This window comes from Taudactylus pleione, unplaced genomic scaffold, assembly GCF_031769625.1.
Source record: "Taudactylus pleione unplaced genomic scaffold, aTauple2 ptg000053l, whole genome shotgun sequence".
Classification (NCBI taxonomy): Eukaryota; Metazoa; Chordata; class Amphibia; order Anura; family Myobatrachidae; genus Taudactylus; species Taudactylus pleione.
This window is the reverse complement of record NW_028284455.1, coordinates 9675777-9695094: the sequence shown is the minus strand read 5'-3', so window position 1 is coordinate 9695094 and position 19318 is coordinate 9675777. Positions and strand designations below refer to the sequence as shown.

The 19318-nt window shown below is 45.6% G+C and overlaps 1 protein-coding gene across 1 annotated transcript in view; it reads left to right on the top strand.

The window, feature by feature from the left end:
* The window catches only part of RFTN1 (raftlin, lipid raft linker 1), a 366504-nt gene that overhangs the window by 143394 nt on the left and 203792 nt on the right, over positions 1-19318 (top strand). Inside the window, exon 3 of the mRNA XM_088463278.1 lies at positions 17017-17203. Within this exon, the coding sequence (XP_088319404.1) occupies positions 17017-17203 (187 nt within the window). The remainder of the gene's footprint in view (positions 1-17016; positions 17204-19318) is intronic.

Here is a 19318-nt window from a genome sequence, read left to right as displayed (position 1 = left end):
GCGGAGTTTATTTTTTTTTACATTTGCACATTCAAACATTAATATCACAAATTTTATTTATGCAGTACCCACACAAATTATACCTTGTTTTCTTTTTTTTCTTTTTCGGTAGATGTTGCATTGCATTTTCAGAAAATACCATTAGTCATTTTGATTCTTTTAACACGGAAAATAAAATGTAACCAAAATGCCCCCAAAAAGTATTTTTCTTAATTTATATGTAAAATAAAAACACCACAAAGACATACCTTGCGATTCTAGCTTCGGCATTGATCTAGCTTTCCAAATTAGCAAAAAGAATTCTATGTGTAGGTTTTCATAGCAAAATCTGAACTTGATAATGATGCTTACAATCAGGAGTGCCGAGAGGGTGGTGGGGGGAGCAAGTACTCCCCCTCCTAGTGCTGTTAGTGGCAATAGCGCAGTGAGTACAGCGAGTCTGGATGCCAGGTTGGAGGAGATTCCTGGACTCCATGAATTTTCTTTAGCATTGGGTGTTATCACCTGGTGATCACACTGAGCAACAGATAATAACTTCAGTGGAGGCATACAGTTTGAAAGAGGAGCTATCCACAAGCTGACATAGGCCCTGATTCAGAGCCGGACGCTCTGACCAGAGCGCTCGCTCTGAATCAGGGCCCACCTCCATAAATATGGAGCATCCTCCTGGACGCTCGTATAGCTGTGGGTCACCACCCACAGCCTATACGAGCGTGCATGATGATGGTCGCGATGGTCTTGACCATCGCGACCATCGCCAGTGCGAGCAGAAGCCTGCGGTTGAGTTTCTCAACCGCAAGGCCAGGAGTGATTTTGGCTCTATCAGAGCCAAAATTACTCCCACTGACATCATTAGTGATGTCAGTGGGGCCGGCTTCTGACGGTAGGCGTTCCCTTGGGAACGCCTCCGTCTGGCAGGCACGCCCCTGGCACGCCCACCAAAGGGTGCGTGCTGTCAATCAACATCGACAGCACGCCCCCTTTGATCAGACACAACGAGCGAAGGAAAGTCCTTCGCTCGTCGCGTCTCGCGCATGCGCACGACATAGCTCCCTCCGTCATGCGCATGCGCAGTGCACACCATCGACCCACTTGCGAGCGGACAGCCGCTTGCGAGTGGGTCTGAATCAGGCCCATAATCAGTAGAAATATTAGGGTTCGATTTCCTGGAATACGAACACACCAGAAGTTAGGGGTTACAAGTCGAACTGAGCCCCGGTTCGGGTCTTCCCGCCAACTTTGGATCCCAAAATGAGGCAAAATGTCACCATAAAAAAACTCCATTAGGGTGCCACTGCTATAAAAGCACTGTGAGGCACTGTGTTAAAACAATTAAAATAAAACACTGTTGTGTGCACTGTGCAAAAAAAAAAGCCATTAGGGTGCCATTACTAGGACTACTTTGAGGCATTGTGTTATGTGTTCAGACACTGTGTTAAAAAATAATATCATTAGGTTTGTCAGCGCTGTGAGGTACTGTGTTGTGTGTTCGGGCACTGTGTTAAAAAAGTAATGTCTTTAGGGTGCTATTACTAGAAGCGCTGTGAGGCACTGTGTTGTGTGTTTAGGCACTGTGTTCAAATATATAACATCATTAGGGTGCCACTATTATACAAGAACTGCTGTGAGGCAGTTTGTTTTGTGTTCAGGGCCTTTCAGGCACTGTTAGAATTTGTTTAAAATATAATGTCATAAGGATTCTACCTGTCTTATACTAGAGTCACAGCAGGGCAGTTTGTTGCGTGTTCAGGCATAGTAAAAAAGTCTTAATATAAAAGTTATAACATCATTTCATACTCAGACTCTCTGATGCACCTCATAAATGTACTACAGGGGTGTATTACCTAATAAGTTAGGTGGGAGGAGGGCAGTAGTATGGCCTGCTTCTTTTTCAATCCTTTTTAGGAATCCTTGGCTATTTACATGGCATTCTTTTATGGCCTTTTCTCTTCTCAGTTGCTGCAAAACAGCTTCACCACCAAGGCCACGTCTCAATTTTAATTATTTTTAATTACTCAATCAATTAATCATTCTTTTTTTTACCTGCCTTCCACTACATACTCCACCTCCATTTCACTGAACTGCCCTCGGGCCTCTGAGCTAGTTATTTATTAATGAAAACATTTTTCAGCTTAGCTTTGTATAGTTTATATTAAACTTCCATCCTGTCTGCCACTCTGTGTCCTAGATGTGCTATATTCTTTCTTAAACTGCCATGTGTTTGTGCTGCTGCTCTGTCGCTTAGTTTAGACAGTTAGCTCGTTGCAGCCTTTGGCCCGATGTGGGTGAAAACAATATTGTAAGCTGTGAGTTGGTTAATTTTGACTTGAAATTAATGTTATGGAGTTTAATAATACTGTAGGAACAAAAATAGTCCCAAATGACATTATTTTAGCTGTTTTATACATTTAAAAAAAAATCCAGACCCAAAACTAAAACACTTGAGGGTGGTTTTTGGCAAAACCAAAATACAAAGATGATTTAAAATAAAACACGGGAGTCCATGCACTAATAATCGGGGACCCCCCCATCCCCTTTGTTAATTTTTTTGTAATGTAATGACCTCATCATGCGCATGTGCGAATATGACACACTACTCTAATGCTTTCCCACTATGGCTGCAATTCCGGGTTTCTGGGAGGTAAGTAATGCTTTTTTGGGCCTCGACAAGTGGATCTCATCCTCTCAGTTATGATTTATATGTGGAGGACGAGAACCACTTGTAGTGAAGGGGTTAAGGAGAACAGTGGGATATTATGGATTAAAGTGTACTGGTCAGGCAAATTTCAGGATTTGGGCAACTCAAAAAAAGGACCCATCTTAAAGGGTGTGTTTAATTTGCATCTGCATGCCATTTACTTTTCTGTACTTGCAAATAAATGTTCCCGATCCTCCTTTCCAAGTGCAGGGCTCCATAAGAACAAGAGGCATGCAACTCATGATGCATATTTATGACACGCAAATGTACATAATTCTAAATTGGGACAATGGTCCTGATTCAGAGGTGGACGCTATTCCGATTCGGCCACAAATGACCAATAGTTTAAGTTTGGCTTAGGCGGCCACAGTGTGGCACCAGACGCAGCAATGTTAATGGGTTGCCTATCAAGAAATGCTGTGGTCCTTGCTTCAGTATTAAGTCACCTTCTCAAAAGAGCAAAAAGCAAGATTCTACATATAGGTTTCTATAATATTATCTGCACATAAATATTATCATACTGCTTTATTTATTTATTTGGCTATATTTCACCATCTTAAATGAAATATATACAATGTGTAAGAATAATATGGTAGCTCAACAAGGCATACAATATAGAAAACTAGAACTTCGACCACATTGACCCAAGATGGAGAAGATCTGAGCATTAGAACCTCCACCTCTCCATGTCTATAAAAGATGTTTTATAGACATGGAGAGGCTTCCACAAGTGATTATAAGACAACAACTATTTAGGCTTCCACAAGTGATTATAAGACAATAATTACTAAGGAGGTAAATTATTTGAAAGAGCCTACTCCTCTCTTTCAAACGAGGGTGTCCTTGAGCATGTACGTGCCAGTATGGGTGAGACTGTGCACATTAGGGGCCTGATTCTAAATCGGACTCTCATTGACTGCAAAAACAAACACACCGCCGCCTACACGGCAGCGGTGTGCTTGTTACTGTGTAGTGCGGACCGCACTCACTGCGGTCCGCACTACACATACTGATTGGTGGGCAGGGGGGGTTTCTCAGAACCCCCCCCCTGCGTGCATGTATGAGTATTGGGTACATGTTCCCCCATCTCTGGACTTCATGTTGATTTATACAGTGCAGGTTGTTCTCTGGTGATCACCACAGATTAGCTTCCCAGGGGGTCACATCATTTCAAATGTGCATACCCCTGAGTCTATGGGTACCAGGATGGAGGATAATCAGCACTTTTAATACTATCTTCCCTATTTTCTGGCTTGTAAAAATTTACAGTATGCTGTGTTCTACCCAGGGTGGGCAGAGATTAATGATGTCATCATGGTCCTGAAAGGACGAAATAATCAAACGTGTTCCCTCCCAGGTCCAAGCGACAGCAGCTGTATGTTTCCAACCCCATCTGAGCTCCTGTAGTGCTTAGGATGAGTGCCACTCGTCCTTAGCAGCAAAGGGAAAGGGATGAAAGTACCACTTAATCCCAAAATTAACATTTTTAGATATGTGTATGATGACACTCATTTTAACACTCTTCAGCCACTGTTCACAGAGGTGGGCAGATCTTGACGTAAATTGCATCATCAAAGCACATGCTCTTCAACCCTTTAGGCAGTTAAGAGCTAATTCTGGGAGTCCACAATATCTTCTGGACATTTTAGGGCATTAGACAGCTGGGTAAAATACATTGTTAATGCCAAATATTCAAATATTACCTCACTATTATAGATATCTGTGGCTCTACCCACATTTTAGGAGAGTTCCCTGATGGGATCTCATACAAGTCAAAAAGTTGATTTTGCAGGCATTCACAACTGTCTTTGTTAAATTTGCATGAATAAACTAATTTAAATATGCTTTTACAGGGCCATAGTTAGGGTAGTGCAGCCGGTGCCATCGCACAGGGCACCACAGGTCAGGGGGCGCTGTTTGGGCCTGTCAAATGTCTGTTTATTATCATTCTCACTTGTAGCTTCCTCTTATTTCATCCCCAGCATCTCCTGGCCTCCCCTATCTCTTCCATGGCCCTTCCCCATGAGGCCATTCCCTTTTTTTGGGTGCATTATGTCCCTTTGAAAAATGAGGGGGGCGCCAATGCTCTTTCTGGCACAGGGCACCAAAAACTCTAGTTACGGCTCTGTGCTTTTATCAGTAGGTCCCCTTTAGTGGAGATGAGGTAATTTTTTTATCGCTGCTAATACTGTCAGTAAAAAAAAATTTACTTATTGCCGTAATTTGTCAAGAAACTTCTCTGGAATGATAAAGAATATGCCAGCGTGTGAGTCTGCCAATAGCTCAGTTGTCACTAAATAATGTAAAAATAAAAAATAATTAAATAAAAATTTTAAACCTGGAAATAATTTTTTTTCATAATATAAAACAGCACCAGTTTATTCAAAGTATAAATAATTATTTCAAAGTTTATGGGGAAACTATATCTGCTGAAAGCCAGCAAAACTTTCTGCTGGTGGTGACTACTGCAGACAGTAGCAATGATGTATTTAACATTTGCAATGAAAAGTATTAAAACCAATAGATAAGTAGTCCTAATAACTTTCTAATTTATTTTGTTCAAACATAATAAATATAAAATGATATAATAATGATTACTATAATGGAAGAATGTTAACTAATCCTAACTATCTCTAACGTGCAACAGGGCCGTAACTAGATATTTGAATTCCCCATAGCAACAGTTTGTAAGGGCCCCTATATACCACCCAATGGTGAAAAATGTATATAACACATGTAACTTTGACAAGGAAGATGGGCTTCCCTCAGCTCTGGGCCCCTTAGCAGCTGCACCCCTTGCACCTATGGTAATTAGGGATGTAGTTTATATCCCAGCTGTCGGGATGCCAGTGCTCAAAATGCCGGCGCCGTAATCCCAACACCAGTCAGAATCCCAGTGCCAGCATCCCGACCATCCCGACGGTAAATATCGGGGTTAGGGGGAGGGCTAGGATTTAGGGTTAGGCTGTGGGGTGAAGGTTAGGTCTAGGCTGTGGGGGGGGGGAGGGTTAGGCTGTGGAGAGAGAGGGTTAGATTTAGGAGTGGGGGTAGGGTTAGGATACTTACAGACAGGTGTCAGTATCCTAACTCTTTGGTGATGCCGGCGTCGGAATTCTGACCGCTAGGATCCTGAGCGCTAGTATCCCGTACCCAACCCTGTAGTTATGCCCATGCTAACGTGATGACCGGTGACATGCCACACAGCTTTTTTTTTTTAACCATATTACATTTTTTTAATAACTTGGTTTTAACATTTGTCGCCTCAAATTTAAAATGTAATCTAATAAATTATGCTTTAAAGAAATAGTGTGCAGCCATTATATCTACATTTTTTGTCTTTTTGACTTATGATATATTGTTAGGTATAGCATCGCCAAACAATTTATTTGTATCTATTTAAATAGATTGTTATCGTATTGAAATTAAAAAGATAACAGCAAAAGTGACAATGTTGTCCAGAATATTATCGGGCAACATCGTCACGAATAATTATCAATTGTCAAATTTTTAGCAAGCTATTCAGCAAGATTTTCAGCAGGGAGAGCGGTTGCGGTAACACGCTGTCCCTGTGATGTCACAGAAGGGATTGTTTTCGGGATTCCGAAAACAATCCCTTCTGTTTGTTCCCTGCGCATGCTCAGTCATGCGCTCAGGAACAGTCTCCGTCCTGGCTTCCCGGTGACCACGGAGGGGTAAATACAGCTCCAGCCTCCCGAAACTGATTGATATGTGTATACAGGCTTTATACTAGCCTGTATACATGTATATTTATGTGCTTTTATATTTAACATTTATATATAAATGTTAAAGATAATGGCACACAAATATACATGTATACAGGCTAGTATAAAGCCTGTATACACATATCAATCAGTTTCGGGGGGTTTAAAATCCTCTAAAGTGACTTACCTGCCGTCGATCACCGGGAAACAAGGACGGAGACTGGGCCGGCTTACAAAATGCTGCAGGGACTTATGGGAATATTTCCCTTTGTCCCTGCAGTTTTCGGGAAATGTAAGTATTTTCTTCATATAACACCATTCTGAAATGGCGTTATATAAAGGAAATATTTATCGAGTGATTTAACACTTTTTGCTTTGCTGAATAGCAAAAAGTGTTAAAGCACTGTACAGATCATTGGCTGATCCCTACAGTGCGGAACTCTGCGAGATGGGAATCAGTGGAGAAGATAATTGCGTTATCTTCTCCATTATTCCCTTGCTGAATAGGGGAGCTACATAAAAAATACAGAAATCATAGTTTCCGTATTTTTTATGTAAAATAACAATGCTGAATAGACCCCAAAATCTTTTGTCTTGTGCGACAGTTGTTTTCCTTTTCTAAAAGCAGTGATGTATAGGGTGATGTGAGAAAAAATGCCCTATCATGTTTTGGCTTTTCACCCTTTATTAAAAAGCCTGTAAAGCAGCATTTGTTTCCCTCCTAATATGAGAACTTGCGGCAGCAGCGTGAAATACAGCAAGGTAGACCTGTTCACTTCATTATAAATATTCCAGTTATTTCATGTGTAGTTCATGCTTAGTAATGCACAGCCTTTCATATACATTAATGTCAAATAGTGGCTTGGCATACTCTGTAAGGTGAATGCAGACTCATAGTCACACAGGTGACGGAGTCATGTTATTGTCCTAGTACACAAAGAAAATGTCATTTTCCTTATTGTCATGTTCTACATGTTAAAACTGACATTTTCTAAACATAATAAGCCAAAATCCTGTATGCTTTATGTAGGCATAAATAACTATACAGTCACACCTCTCTACCCAGGAAGCCGGACGTGTAAGGAAAAGTTAGTACTAGAGCTATCTTTAGCTCTACGGGTGCTCTGTACCCACTGAGTCAAAACGTTTTTAAGAGTTTGCAATAGCAAATGTGAATAAAAGAGTTTGTGTCCAGTTATCTACTACCCTTAAAACCTACTTATATGTATTGCAGTGTGAGCTTAAATTAATTTACTCGAAGTTAAACCATACTTGACCATGGGGCTTACCAGCACTTTTCTCTGTAGGTTGGTAATCTAGTGAAGCCACCTGGAGGCATACTGATTTTTTTTTCTATTTTTTTGTACACTCTGATTTATTTATTTATTTCTACTTCAGGGTCCATAGGGTATCCACAGGATACCTTGGGGTATAGGTGTGACGTCAGTCATCGGGCACCATAGAGTTAAGCTTTCAGTCTCCCAGGATGCACTAGGGTCCCCCTCCTATACCCCGCCCCCGAGCCAAGGCATCCCAGTTTAGTTTGGTGCCCGGCCGGAGTCGGGTGCACCTGTTGGAGTGGGGACTAAGAAGAGCCCCTGAAGTTTTCCTGCATGCAGCTGTGGCTGCACATCTGGATGTACAGCATGGACAGTCAGTAGTGACGTCCATGCTGTCTTCCCTACACCCTCGCCGGTACCAGAACGCCGGTACCGATCCGGGGATGCTGGTGAGCATCTGGGGTCACAGCTAGCGGTGACCCCAGATGTTCCGGACCATGACCGGAATCAAGGGGGACAGCAAGGTAAGCAGCGGGGTCCCGCGGTGGGTCCCCGCTGTTACATGGTCCAAAGTCCCCAGGCAGGGGGCTCCCTGGGGACTGGCTGCAGCGTGGAGCCAGGTATATAACCTGCGCTTCCACTACCCCCCTGGGACAGCGGACCGCAGCAGAGCGGTAGCGCTGCGGCATCCCGGGGGTTAAATGCATGCCAGGGGAGCGCGCCTTCCCTGTCTCACAGCCGGCGCCTCCCCCGCTGCACACAGCCCTCTCTGCAACATGCCGACTAGCCCTGTGGCAGCGCTCCTCCCCCAGGCCAGCCTCCTCTCTGCTCCTCGGCGGCCATCTTCCTGAACGCATGGTGAACGCTGCTGGAAGCCTGGACGGAGGCATCGTGGTCTGGGTCCCCCCGCATACCTCTCCTCCGATGTGGTCAGGTCTGTGTATGCAGCGCTGTGTCCTACCAGACTCTGTGTCTGCGTAGTTGATTGATCAGCGCTGGTTAGTGCAGGAATTGATTTTCTTTGCATTGTATGTGACTGTGCTAGCGCTGCTGCCTGTATCTTCTATTCTGACTGTCAGCTTTATTACTGTCCCTGTTCTTTCTGCTAAGCCCTTGTGGTGCGGTGCTGCAGGGTGGTCTCTCGCCTCTTTAAAAAAACAATTGGTGAGAGAAGTCACATACTTTGTACAATCATGTCTGAAAGTGATTTTCCTCTCCGGCTACAGTGTACCGCGTGTAAAGTACCTTTAGCGGAGGGGGAGGGTAGCGCGGAGGGCCTCTGCCGGCTGTGTTTGTCAATGGCGCGGCCTATTACGGTTACAGCACCGGTACAGGAGCCGCCCTGGGCTTGTTTCGCTCAGGCGCTTACAACCTTAGTGGGCCAGTTAGCTCCGCAGCCCGCGTTTACGCAGATGGGTTTGTCCCAGCAGTCAGTGGTGTCGTCACCCATGCAGGGTTTCCCAAGACAATTGGTGGTACCCCGCAGTCTCCCTATTTCCCCTCTCCTGGTTTCTCAGGAGCTGGCGTGGGTTAACTCCCTGACGAGTTCTGTACAGCACTTGTCGGATGTGTTGCAGGGGGAGGCTGTGATGCGGCCACATAAACGGCCGGTGGCGTCTCTGTCGGCTCCTTATGAGGATGACGAAGGGACGTCTGATGATGGGGAGATTCTGGATCCTTACGATCAGGAACCTCTCCATACTAAGGACGCTGACGCTAGGTCCAAGATGTATATTCCTGGACTTATTCGGGCAGTCCGCACAGCCTTGGTGATTGAGGACGAAGTTCCCCCAGCGGCTAAATCCAAGTATGCCTTTTTTAAGAATGTGAAGGGTGACGCCACAGTCTTTCCTCTTTACGGTCAGTTGGTGGACCATTTAGAGGAGGCGTGGAAACAGCCTGGCAAGCGATACCAGCCGCAGAGGCGCCTGGCGGTGGCTTATCCGTTCACGGATAATTATTTTGCTAAGTGAGAATCCCCTCCACAAGTGGATTCTCATGTGACACGTCTTGTCCGTAGTGCCACATTGCCGATGCCATCCATGTCCTCCCTTAAGGATGCTACGGACTGCAAGGTGGAGATCTGCCTGAAGTCCGCTTATTCCCTTGCGGGGGGGGGGGCAGCGCGGCCGGCTATGGCCATTTGCTGGGTTGCCAGAGCGATGGAGCGCTGGGCGGATTCATTGGAGGCGTCTTTTGATTCCGACTGTCCAGCCGATCAGGCGGAGTTCATTGGTAATCTCCGTGATTCGGCCACTTATATCAACGAGGCGGCCTTAGACATTAGTACCCTGGTGTCTCGAATTTCTTCAGCAGCGGTGGCTGCTCGTCGCACCTTGTGGTTGCGATCCTGGAAGGCGGATGCTGATTCCAAAAAGGGTTTGGAGGCGTAGCCCTTTAACGGAGAAGTTCTCTTCGGTCCAGATCTGGACAAGATTGTGGCCACGCTGGCGGCAGCCAAATCGGCATTTCTCCCGTCGGCCGCTGTTCGTTCTGGTTCAGGACCATCATCATTTCGGTCTTATAGGGCCCAGGGCAAGCCCAAACCACAGTCTTTTCCCCGACAGGCTGGTCCCAAGAAATCAGCCAAGCCCTGGAAGCAGGCATGGAGTACCAGACGTCCGGCCCCTAAGCCAGATGACAAGCCTGCGGCCTGATGGTCCGGGCCTCCCTTTGGGGGATCCCAAAGTGGGAGGCCGCCTGCTGCAATTCGCTCAGTGTTGGTCGGTCACCACGACAGATACTTGGGTTCTCGAGGTGGTCTCCCACGGGTACGCCCTCTCTTTCTGGCACAGACTCCCGGCACGATTTTTCACCACGGGTCTGCCATCAGACTGGAACAAGGCCACGGAGCTGCGGAAGGTCTTGCACACTATGCTCCAGGCTGGAGTTATAGTGCCTGTTCCATTCTCCCAGAGGGGCCAGGGTTTCTATTCCAATCTCTTTTTGGTGCAGAAACCCAATGGGTCGTATCGTCCGATTCTCAACCTCAAAGCTCTCAACAAGTCTTTGCGGGTGCCGAAGTTTCGGATGGAGACCCTACGGTACATCATTCTGGCGCTGGAACCTGGGGACTACATGGTGTCATTGGACATACAGGACGCTTACCTGCATGTCCCTATTCTTTTGCGCCATCAACAGTTCCTCAGGTTTGCAATCCGCAGCGACCACTTTCAGTTTCGGGCGTTGCCTTTTGGCCTGGCGACAGCACCGTGTGTGTTCACCAAGGTGATGGCGGTCATGGCGGCTTCTCTGCGGCTGCAGGGAGTCCGCATGTTGCCGTACTTGGACGACCTTTTATTAGTGGCAGGATCTCCGGAGCTCCTTCTGCGCGACTTGGACCTGACCATTGCGCTACTGCAACGGCACGGCTGGTTAATAAACTGGCAGAAGTCCACTCTAATCCCGTCTCGGTGGATTCTGCACCTCGGAGCCTTATTGGACTCGGGACAGCAAAGGATCTTTGTGACGGGGGAAAAGATCTCTGCTTTACAGTCGAGGGTGCACAGTTGTCTGCACAGCCGCCGGGTGTGTCTACACTCGGCGATGAGGTTACTGGGCTCCATGGTGTCGGTGTTCGACATGGTGGAATATGCCCAGTTTCACTCCAGACCTCTGCAGCACCTGATCCTGTCCAAGTGGAACGGGCTGCCTCAGTCTCTAAAGTCCCAGACGATGGTGCTCACCCCAGAGGTTCTCCTGTCCCTTGCCTGGTGGTTACAGACGACCCATCTCAGCAAGGGACGTCTGTTCTGGGTACCAAATTGGGTCCTGTTGACAACGGACGCCAGTCTTCAGGGCTGGGGAGCAGTTTCGGGTCCACACTTGTTCCAGGGCAGGTGGACTCCGACAGAAGCGGAGCTTCCAATAAATATCTTGGAACTCTGTGCGGTCTTCAATGCCCTCCAGCAGGCACATCAGGTTCTCCAGGGTCGCCCAGTGCAGGTCCAGTCGGACAACGCTAGCACCGTGGCCTACATAAACCGGCAAGGAGGAACCCGAAGTCGGGCGGCTCTCGTAGAGGTGTCTCGGATCCTGGTATGGGCGGAGCGCAATCTTCCGGCCATATCAGCTGTCTTCATCCCGGGAGTGCTAAATTGGGAGGCAGACTTTCTCAGTCGCCAGGACGTTCATCCGGGGGAATGGTCCCTGCACCCGGAAGTTTTTCAACTGCTGGTGGACAAGTGGGGTCTTCCAGAGATCTTCCTCATGGCGTCCCGGCACAACAACAAGTTGCCGGTGTACGGGTCTCGCACAAGAGACGAAGAGGCGTCTCTGGTGGATGCTCTGTCCGTCCGGTGGACGTTCCGGTTCGCTTACCTGTGTCCTCCGGTTTCCCTTCTTCCACGGGTAATCCGGAAATTCAAACAGGAAGGAGGGACGCTCCTGTTGATAGCTCCCGTGTGGCCCAGACGGCACTGGTTCTCAGACCTTCAGGGTCTGTCCGTGGACAGTCCTCTGCGGTTGCCGCTATGACCGGACCTTCTGTCGCAGGGTTCTTGTCTTCACCCGGACCTGACTCGGCTGTCTTTGACGGCGTGGCTGTTGAGACAGCCATGTTGAGGTCCAGGGGGTTTTCCAGCTCTGTGGTGCGTACCATGTTACGAGCTCGGAAACCGTCTTCCGCGAGAATATACCATCGCGTGTGGCATACGTTCTTCCAGTGGTGTCGACCGAGAGGTTATGCACCGCGGGATACTCGCCTTCCTACAAGCGGGACTAGACCATGGGCTTCGCCTTGCTTCTTTGAAGGTACAGGTTTCGGCCCTGTCTGGTTTCACCGTAGGATTGCTACAATCCCCGATGTGCGCACCTTTATGCAAGGTGTTCTACGCATTCAGCCGCCCTTTGTTCCACCTGTGGCGCCTTGGGATTTGGCTGTGGTCCTGAGGGCTCTCCAAGGACCGCCGTTTGAACCACTGGGCTCAGTGGATCTTAAATGGCTGACAGCTAAGACTGTTTTCCTTCTGGCCATTGCTTCGGCCAGACGTGTTTCTGATTTAGGGGCTCTTTCTTGTAGACCCCCTTTCTTGATTTTTCATGGGAACAGGGCAGTGCTCCGCACTCGGCCTGAATTTCTTCCCAAAATTGTTTCCCAGTTTCATGTTAACGAGGAAATAGTTGTTCCGGCCTTTAACTCACCTGGCCTTTCAGTGAGTGAGGCCACTTTGGATGTTGTGCGGGCCTTAAGGACTTATGTTGACTGCACTTCTTCGTTTAGGAAGTCGGACGCCTTGTTTGTCCTCTATGGCTTCCGTAAAAAGGGTTGGCCTGCTTCAAAGCAAACTTTGGCAGCCTGGATCTGTATGGCTATTTCTGAAGCTTATCTTCATGAAGGTCTGCCGGTTCCTACTTCTTTGAAGGCTCATTCCACTAGGTCTGTGGGTCCTTCGTGGGCAGCTCGACGTGGTGCCTCTGCAGTCCAGATCTGCAAGGCTGCTACGTGGTCCTCTGTCCATACCTTCGTGAGGTATTACAGGTTTGACACCTTCGCCTCTCAGGATGCTTCCTTCGGGCAGCGGATTCTCCTTTCAGCACAGGAGCGTCCCCACCCTTAAAGGATACTGCTTTGAGACATCCCCAAGGTATCCTGTGGATACCCTATGGACCCTGAAGTAGAAAATATGAGATATGGTAAGAACTTACCTTTGTTATCACTATTTCTACGAAGTCCATAGGGTTCCACAGGACTCCCGCCCTGTCGCACCTGTGCTGCAGATGGGCTTTACTCTGGTCACCGGTTTTTCCGTCTCCCTTTGGTGAGAATGTGATTCTTGTGTGTATCCAGATCTTTTTTCTCTCTCTTCCTTCTCCTCCTCCGGCCTATGGCTTGGTACAAAACTGAGATGCCTTGGCTCGGGGGCGGGGTATAGGAGGGGGACCCTAGTGCATCCTGGGAGGCTGAAAGCTTAACTCTATGGTGCCCGATGACTGACGTCACACCTATACCCCAAGGTATCCTGTGGAACCCTATGGACTTCGTAGAAATAGAGATAACAAAGGTAAGTTCTTACCATATCTCATATTTTTTTAAATATTGGATTGTCACAAAAATGGTCTTTGCATGGTATGGTAATCATTTGGATGCTCTCTGTATTGTAAAGCACTAGCTAGAATGCTTTGTGTATTGTATATCTGTCAATAATTCTCTCAGATGAATCATCTGCACCAGAGACAGGCTTGCACACTAATAATAATAATGACTATGAAAGTAATACAGATAAGGGCAGTCCAGCTACAGAGTAGTGAAAAGCATTTTGTTCCATGTACGCAGTGTGGGTGCAATTGTGACCAACTTGCCTTCAATGCTGCATCGGCCCATTAGGGGTTTATTTATGAAGTTTACAACACAACACTTCTGTTCATGTTTGTTCCCGATAGTTAACTAGCTGTGTCTTGCTAGTAAAAACATTGCCGACAGTTAGAACCCTGACCCACTAAGGTAAGTGTCCTAACGCCGAACCCACCTTTCCCACAGCCTATCCCTCTAACCCTATCCCTCTCCTCCTGCAGCCTAACCCTTACCTTCCACCCCACACGGCTTAACTCCTCTTCCCCCCCTCCCCACACAGCCTAACACTCTCCCTATGGCCTTAGAATGTAAGCTCTCATGAGCAGGGACCTCTTCCCTCATGTGCTTCTCTTTACATTTTCTTCTACTCTCTACTCCCCATTAGGGCACCTAACACGGGACCGCCAACTCCCGGCAGCTTATTGTGAGTGCTTTAATCACTATTTCAGCAATGTATATAAGTTGTGTCCCTGTCCTGCACTGTAATGTACTGTAAGTTACTTGTTTCTTGTTCACTTATTAGTTCTATGTACTATGTAAGGCGCTGCGGAACACTTGTGGCGCCATATAAATAAAGGATAATAATAATAATAATAATAATGGCCTAACCCTAAACCTAACCCTAATACTTACCTTCAGGAAGATGGCGTTCAGGATTCTAGCACCTAGATTCTGACTTCTGTCAGGATTCCAGCACCGGTATTCTGATCGCCGACATCCTGACCGCCGGGATAGTAACTACATCCCGCCCTTTTAAATATTGGGCATAAACACGAACAGAAACGAGACACTTGGTAAATGAACCCCTTAGTGTTCACTGAGGCATGTGGGACTTAATGATTCCATTTGTAGAACATATTCCCACCAACATTTTATCAGAATGTACAGAGGTCTATACTATCCATCTGAGACAATGCTAGTATTGTGGGCGAGGGATTTATTTTACAGTACAAGTAAGGACATCATCTATTTACTACCAGGAGACCTACAGTACCAGTAATTCCTGCTCTCAAACTGTCCCTGATCTGGTTGATACAGTTGTTAGAATGATAAATGTATACAGTGCAATGATGTATATATGCAGTGTCGGACTGAGGCATAAAGGGCCCACCAGGGGAATGCAGTGATAGGGGCCCATGCTTAAAGGGTGTGGTCATCCACCAGAGGGGGTGTGGCCAGCCACCACAGTGGCTTGGCCAACTATCGGGCAAATCTTGGTGTAGTTTCTATAGAAGCAATAAGCAATAACTGATGTTCATCCATGTTCCTGCTCCACAAGGTAACTGACCATCTAATACAGTAACAATGTACAATTCAGTGCACAGTGTGGAACATGACACCTAGAGGAGGGGGTGGGCCCCCAGGCAGTGGGGCCCACCGGGGATTTCCCCTGTACCCCTGTGGGCCAGTCCAACCCTGTATATATGTCAGTAAATTACATGTTTCTCTCCCGCGTTCGCTTAGTACATGAAACGTTTGGGGTCCTTTATGAAATTGATGTAGAGGAAAAACATACTGTAACACTGAGCAAGAAATCACACAATTGTTTTTATATTTGGAATTGTACTAGAAAAATGAAATTTTGGGGACAGTTACCACCAGTGCAGTCTATGTATGAATGGTAAAAGTGGCTGAGACAGCTGAAAATGTAATCGTTAGGGAAAAAGGAAAAGATTTTTCTATATACAATGTTAAACAGAGCTATGAGCAAATCTAAGAAAACAAAGAGGATGTGTAAGTGGGACATGAACCTTTGGTCATGCTTGGAAACAGCAAAGTAGGGTGAGTGATTCATTGGAGAATATGATGCTTTAAAATAATATTTCTGGATGGATACAGCAATTCTCAGGGGGTTCAACTAAGTCTCTAGAAGCACAGATCATTTCCATTTAAAGAGTCAGTGGAGATCTCATTGTCCCACTTTCTAATTTGGATGTATGAACAGATGGTTTCTGATATGATACTTTGTTTAGTCAATAAAAATATGTCATGCTTTGTTCTTGCAACAGTATGTTTAAGGCAAAGGCACATTTTGTTGCATATTGTAGCCATACATTCTTGCAACCTTTTTCACATGAAAAGCACATGAAACTAATATGTTTTAGTGATGTGTTTTTAAAGCGTTTTCAATGTGCTTTTCATGCGTTTTTTTATCAAGCACTGTAATGTAAATTACGAAAAAGGTTGTGACGTGTTTATAAATCTTAAGTATTTTGTATGTGCTGTTCAGGTGTGATTTAGCAACTAAAAAGCACAGTAACAGCTGATAGGTGAGCATGAGCCCATAATTGCATATGAACAACGAAAACAATTTCATGTGCAGTGGTAAACATGTTTTCTTTTTATATATGGAGATGTGTCTTCATATATTTACTAAAGTGTGGGATTTTAGAAGTGGAGATGTTGCCCATATCAACCAATCAGATTCTAGCTATTATCTTCTAGAAGGTGCTAGATAAATGTTAAGTAGAATCTGATTGGTTGCTATGGACAACATCTCCACTTCTAAAAACTAGCACTTTGGTAAATATACCCCCTAGCCTCAATACGCCATGTTGACTGAGACTGAATCTGTATATGAAGCACAATGGAACTTGACGTGGAAAAAAGTTGCGTAGCACTTTGTATACAGATTCATACTCAGTCACACACAGATATACAAGTGTTGTATATCAAATGAATCAGTGCAGTCTCGTAAAGCGGTTTTCTGCATCTGTTTGCGACATAGACACATTTTCAGGTAATAAGATGTCCTGCGCCAGCCATGTTGAACGAGGCCTGGTGCGTCGAGGAGGGCTGTTTGGTGCGGCTGCAGCAACAGTCTATAAGGACACATCTACTGTACATAATTATACAAGTTAACTTTACAATGGCTCAACACTTTACTGCCTAATGTTTGCAACACTGTTTTGGTTCATATTGAAAAGTTAACAATGGTGTGCAATTTGACCAACATATTTAAATAAGGGGAGTGTCAATAATAATTAATTATAATTAAATTCTAACTGGTATTTTATTTTATAGCTCAAGCACCAAGTTTACCTGCTGTCCGAATTGCCTCTCTGCGTGACCTCCCCGACAAGCTACAGGAGCTGTATCAGCAGGGCTTCACAGTGGCAGCAATACACCCATTTGTGCAGTCCAGTGAGGGGAGCGAGAGGATTCCCCAAGAGGAGATGTTCCGAGTTGTCCTCATCAAGAAAACAGAAAGGTAATTAGCTATTCATGTAGTCATATTTTTGTGTTGCTCTCTTACGTTGCTGTGCACGTTGTTTGTTACCAGACACAGTGGGCACATGTACTGTAGATTTGGATGGAATTTGTGATTTTTTTTCAAATTATGCTTTTTAACTATGCATGCAAAAAACAAATGCGCATCCATCCCCATGCAGAGACTCATTTTGCGTTCATGACTCCTTGCTCTGTTTAAGGTTGGAATCGGTGAAAATGCAGCCAAAGTACAGTTAGGCTGTGTTTGCACAAAATACGTCCCGCGCTGACCACAAGAAAGACGCATATTTTCCAATTGTAAAGTGCAACGGTATATGCTGGCACTATGGGCCTGATTCAGAGGTGCACGCAAAGCCAAAGTTTGCGGATTTGTAACAATTCTTTTTATACTGCACATGCGTATGAGTCGCCCTGCGTATGCGCCAAATTAGGTTACCGACAGTAGTTGTAGTGAGGAATTTGACGCAGTGTAATTTGCATTTGTGGGAGGTTATGGGGAGTTGCGAGGCAAATGCAGGCTTGTAGAGACTATTTTGGGGGCAGTGCTAAAAGATCCGGCGGCATAGTTGTGACGGACATTCTGAGTGAGTATAGTGCTTGCTCAGAGGATCGATGGTGCGTCTTTATACGTATACGGCAGATTTCAGACGGCACTAGTTGGCGTCTCAGTAGAAACTCCTGCGGCTGCGACATTTGCATATTTTCCAGCATATATATAAAGCTGAAGAGTGACAAAAAATATGTTATCACGTTGGCATGTAAAGACAGTTGGTATGAACTCTGACCCCTCTCCCCTGTGTCAGAGAGTTTCAGCATAACACACATCTGAATGTGTCTCTAAACACTTCTTCTGTTATTTCCCATACATAGGACGGGATGTACTAAAGTGAAAAATGCAGTAAAACCCCCGAAGCATTTCTCAGATGTACTAAGCACTGTAATGCGATGGAAAGACGTCTCTCCTGAGATGAATATAATTGGATGCGTGCATGCGCAGAAGGATGCCAGAGCCTGGAAGTCCCTCTATCTGGGGGCATCGCAAGGGCAGCTCTTATCGGGAGAGCTGTCCTTTGCCATGTAAATCGCATTTCTAAGTACATACTCCGGTAACCAACTGCGGTATGTACCCGATGAGAGACGCGATGTGCTGCTTAGCAGATTCTGCACTTACTCCTCACATTCCATCTCATTATGGTAACACAGACACTCAATAATAATCACCCATAACAGCATCACAACATTATCCACAACCAATCATGTATTATCTTCAGTGAATATAAAATGTAAAATGTAGGGAAAAAAAGGGGGAGAAGGGTAACAATGATACCATTTCCAAATAGGCAACAGATCCACTAACAGATTTTGGGGGGCATCATATGTAAGGGAGGAGGAGTAAATGAGGATGAGTAAGGTTCTCTGAAAGGGATAAAGGGGGAAATAGTGAAGAAGTGGAGAAATTGCCCATAGCAACCAGTCAGCTTCTACCTATCATTTTATAGACTGTAGCTAGATAAATGTTAGCTAAAAACGGATTGGTTGCCATAAGTAAGGTAAAGAGTCTTATTGACATGCCACATGAGATTTCCTATCGTTGTAGCCAGTCCTGCAGTGACTGTACAGCCTCTGCTATGTACAGATGTGTCCACATACATCTTACCACCGTGCGCTACAAATATAACACGTGAGCGCCGTGCGACTTGGTAACGCAGAGCTTCTTTTCATGAAACGTTTTACCTTCCAATGCGTCTTGTTCACAAAATGATCCAAATAGGATGCACAAGCAGCTCCTGCTGATTAAAATGATATATGGCATGCCTATATTCTGTGTGCTACTGCCGGTGTGTCTGCATGCTCAATGCTATGTTACAGGGACAGTGGCTGTGACCCTGTAATGTAGCATTTCACATGCAGATACACCCGCGGTGGCACACAGAATATAGGCATGCCATATATCATTTTAATCAGCAGGAGCTGCTTGTGCATCCATCACTTTGCGAATAATATGCATTTGAAGGTAAAAAGTTGCAAAATACGCTCTGCGTTACCGAGTCATGCCTCTGCATTGCGCAACTAGAAGGGTTGTTTAACGCACAAG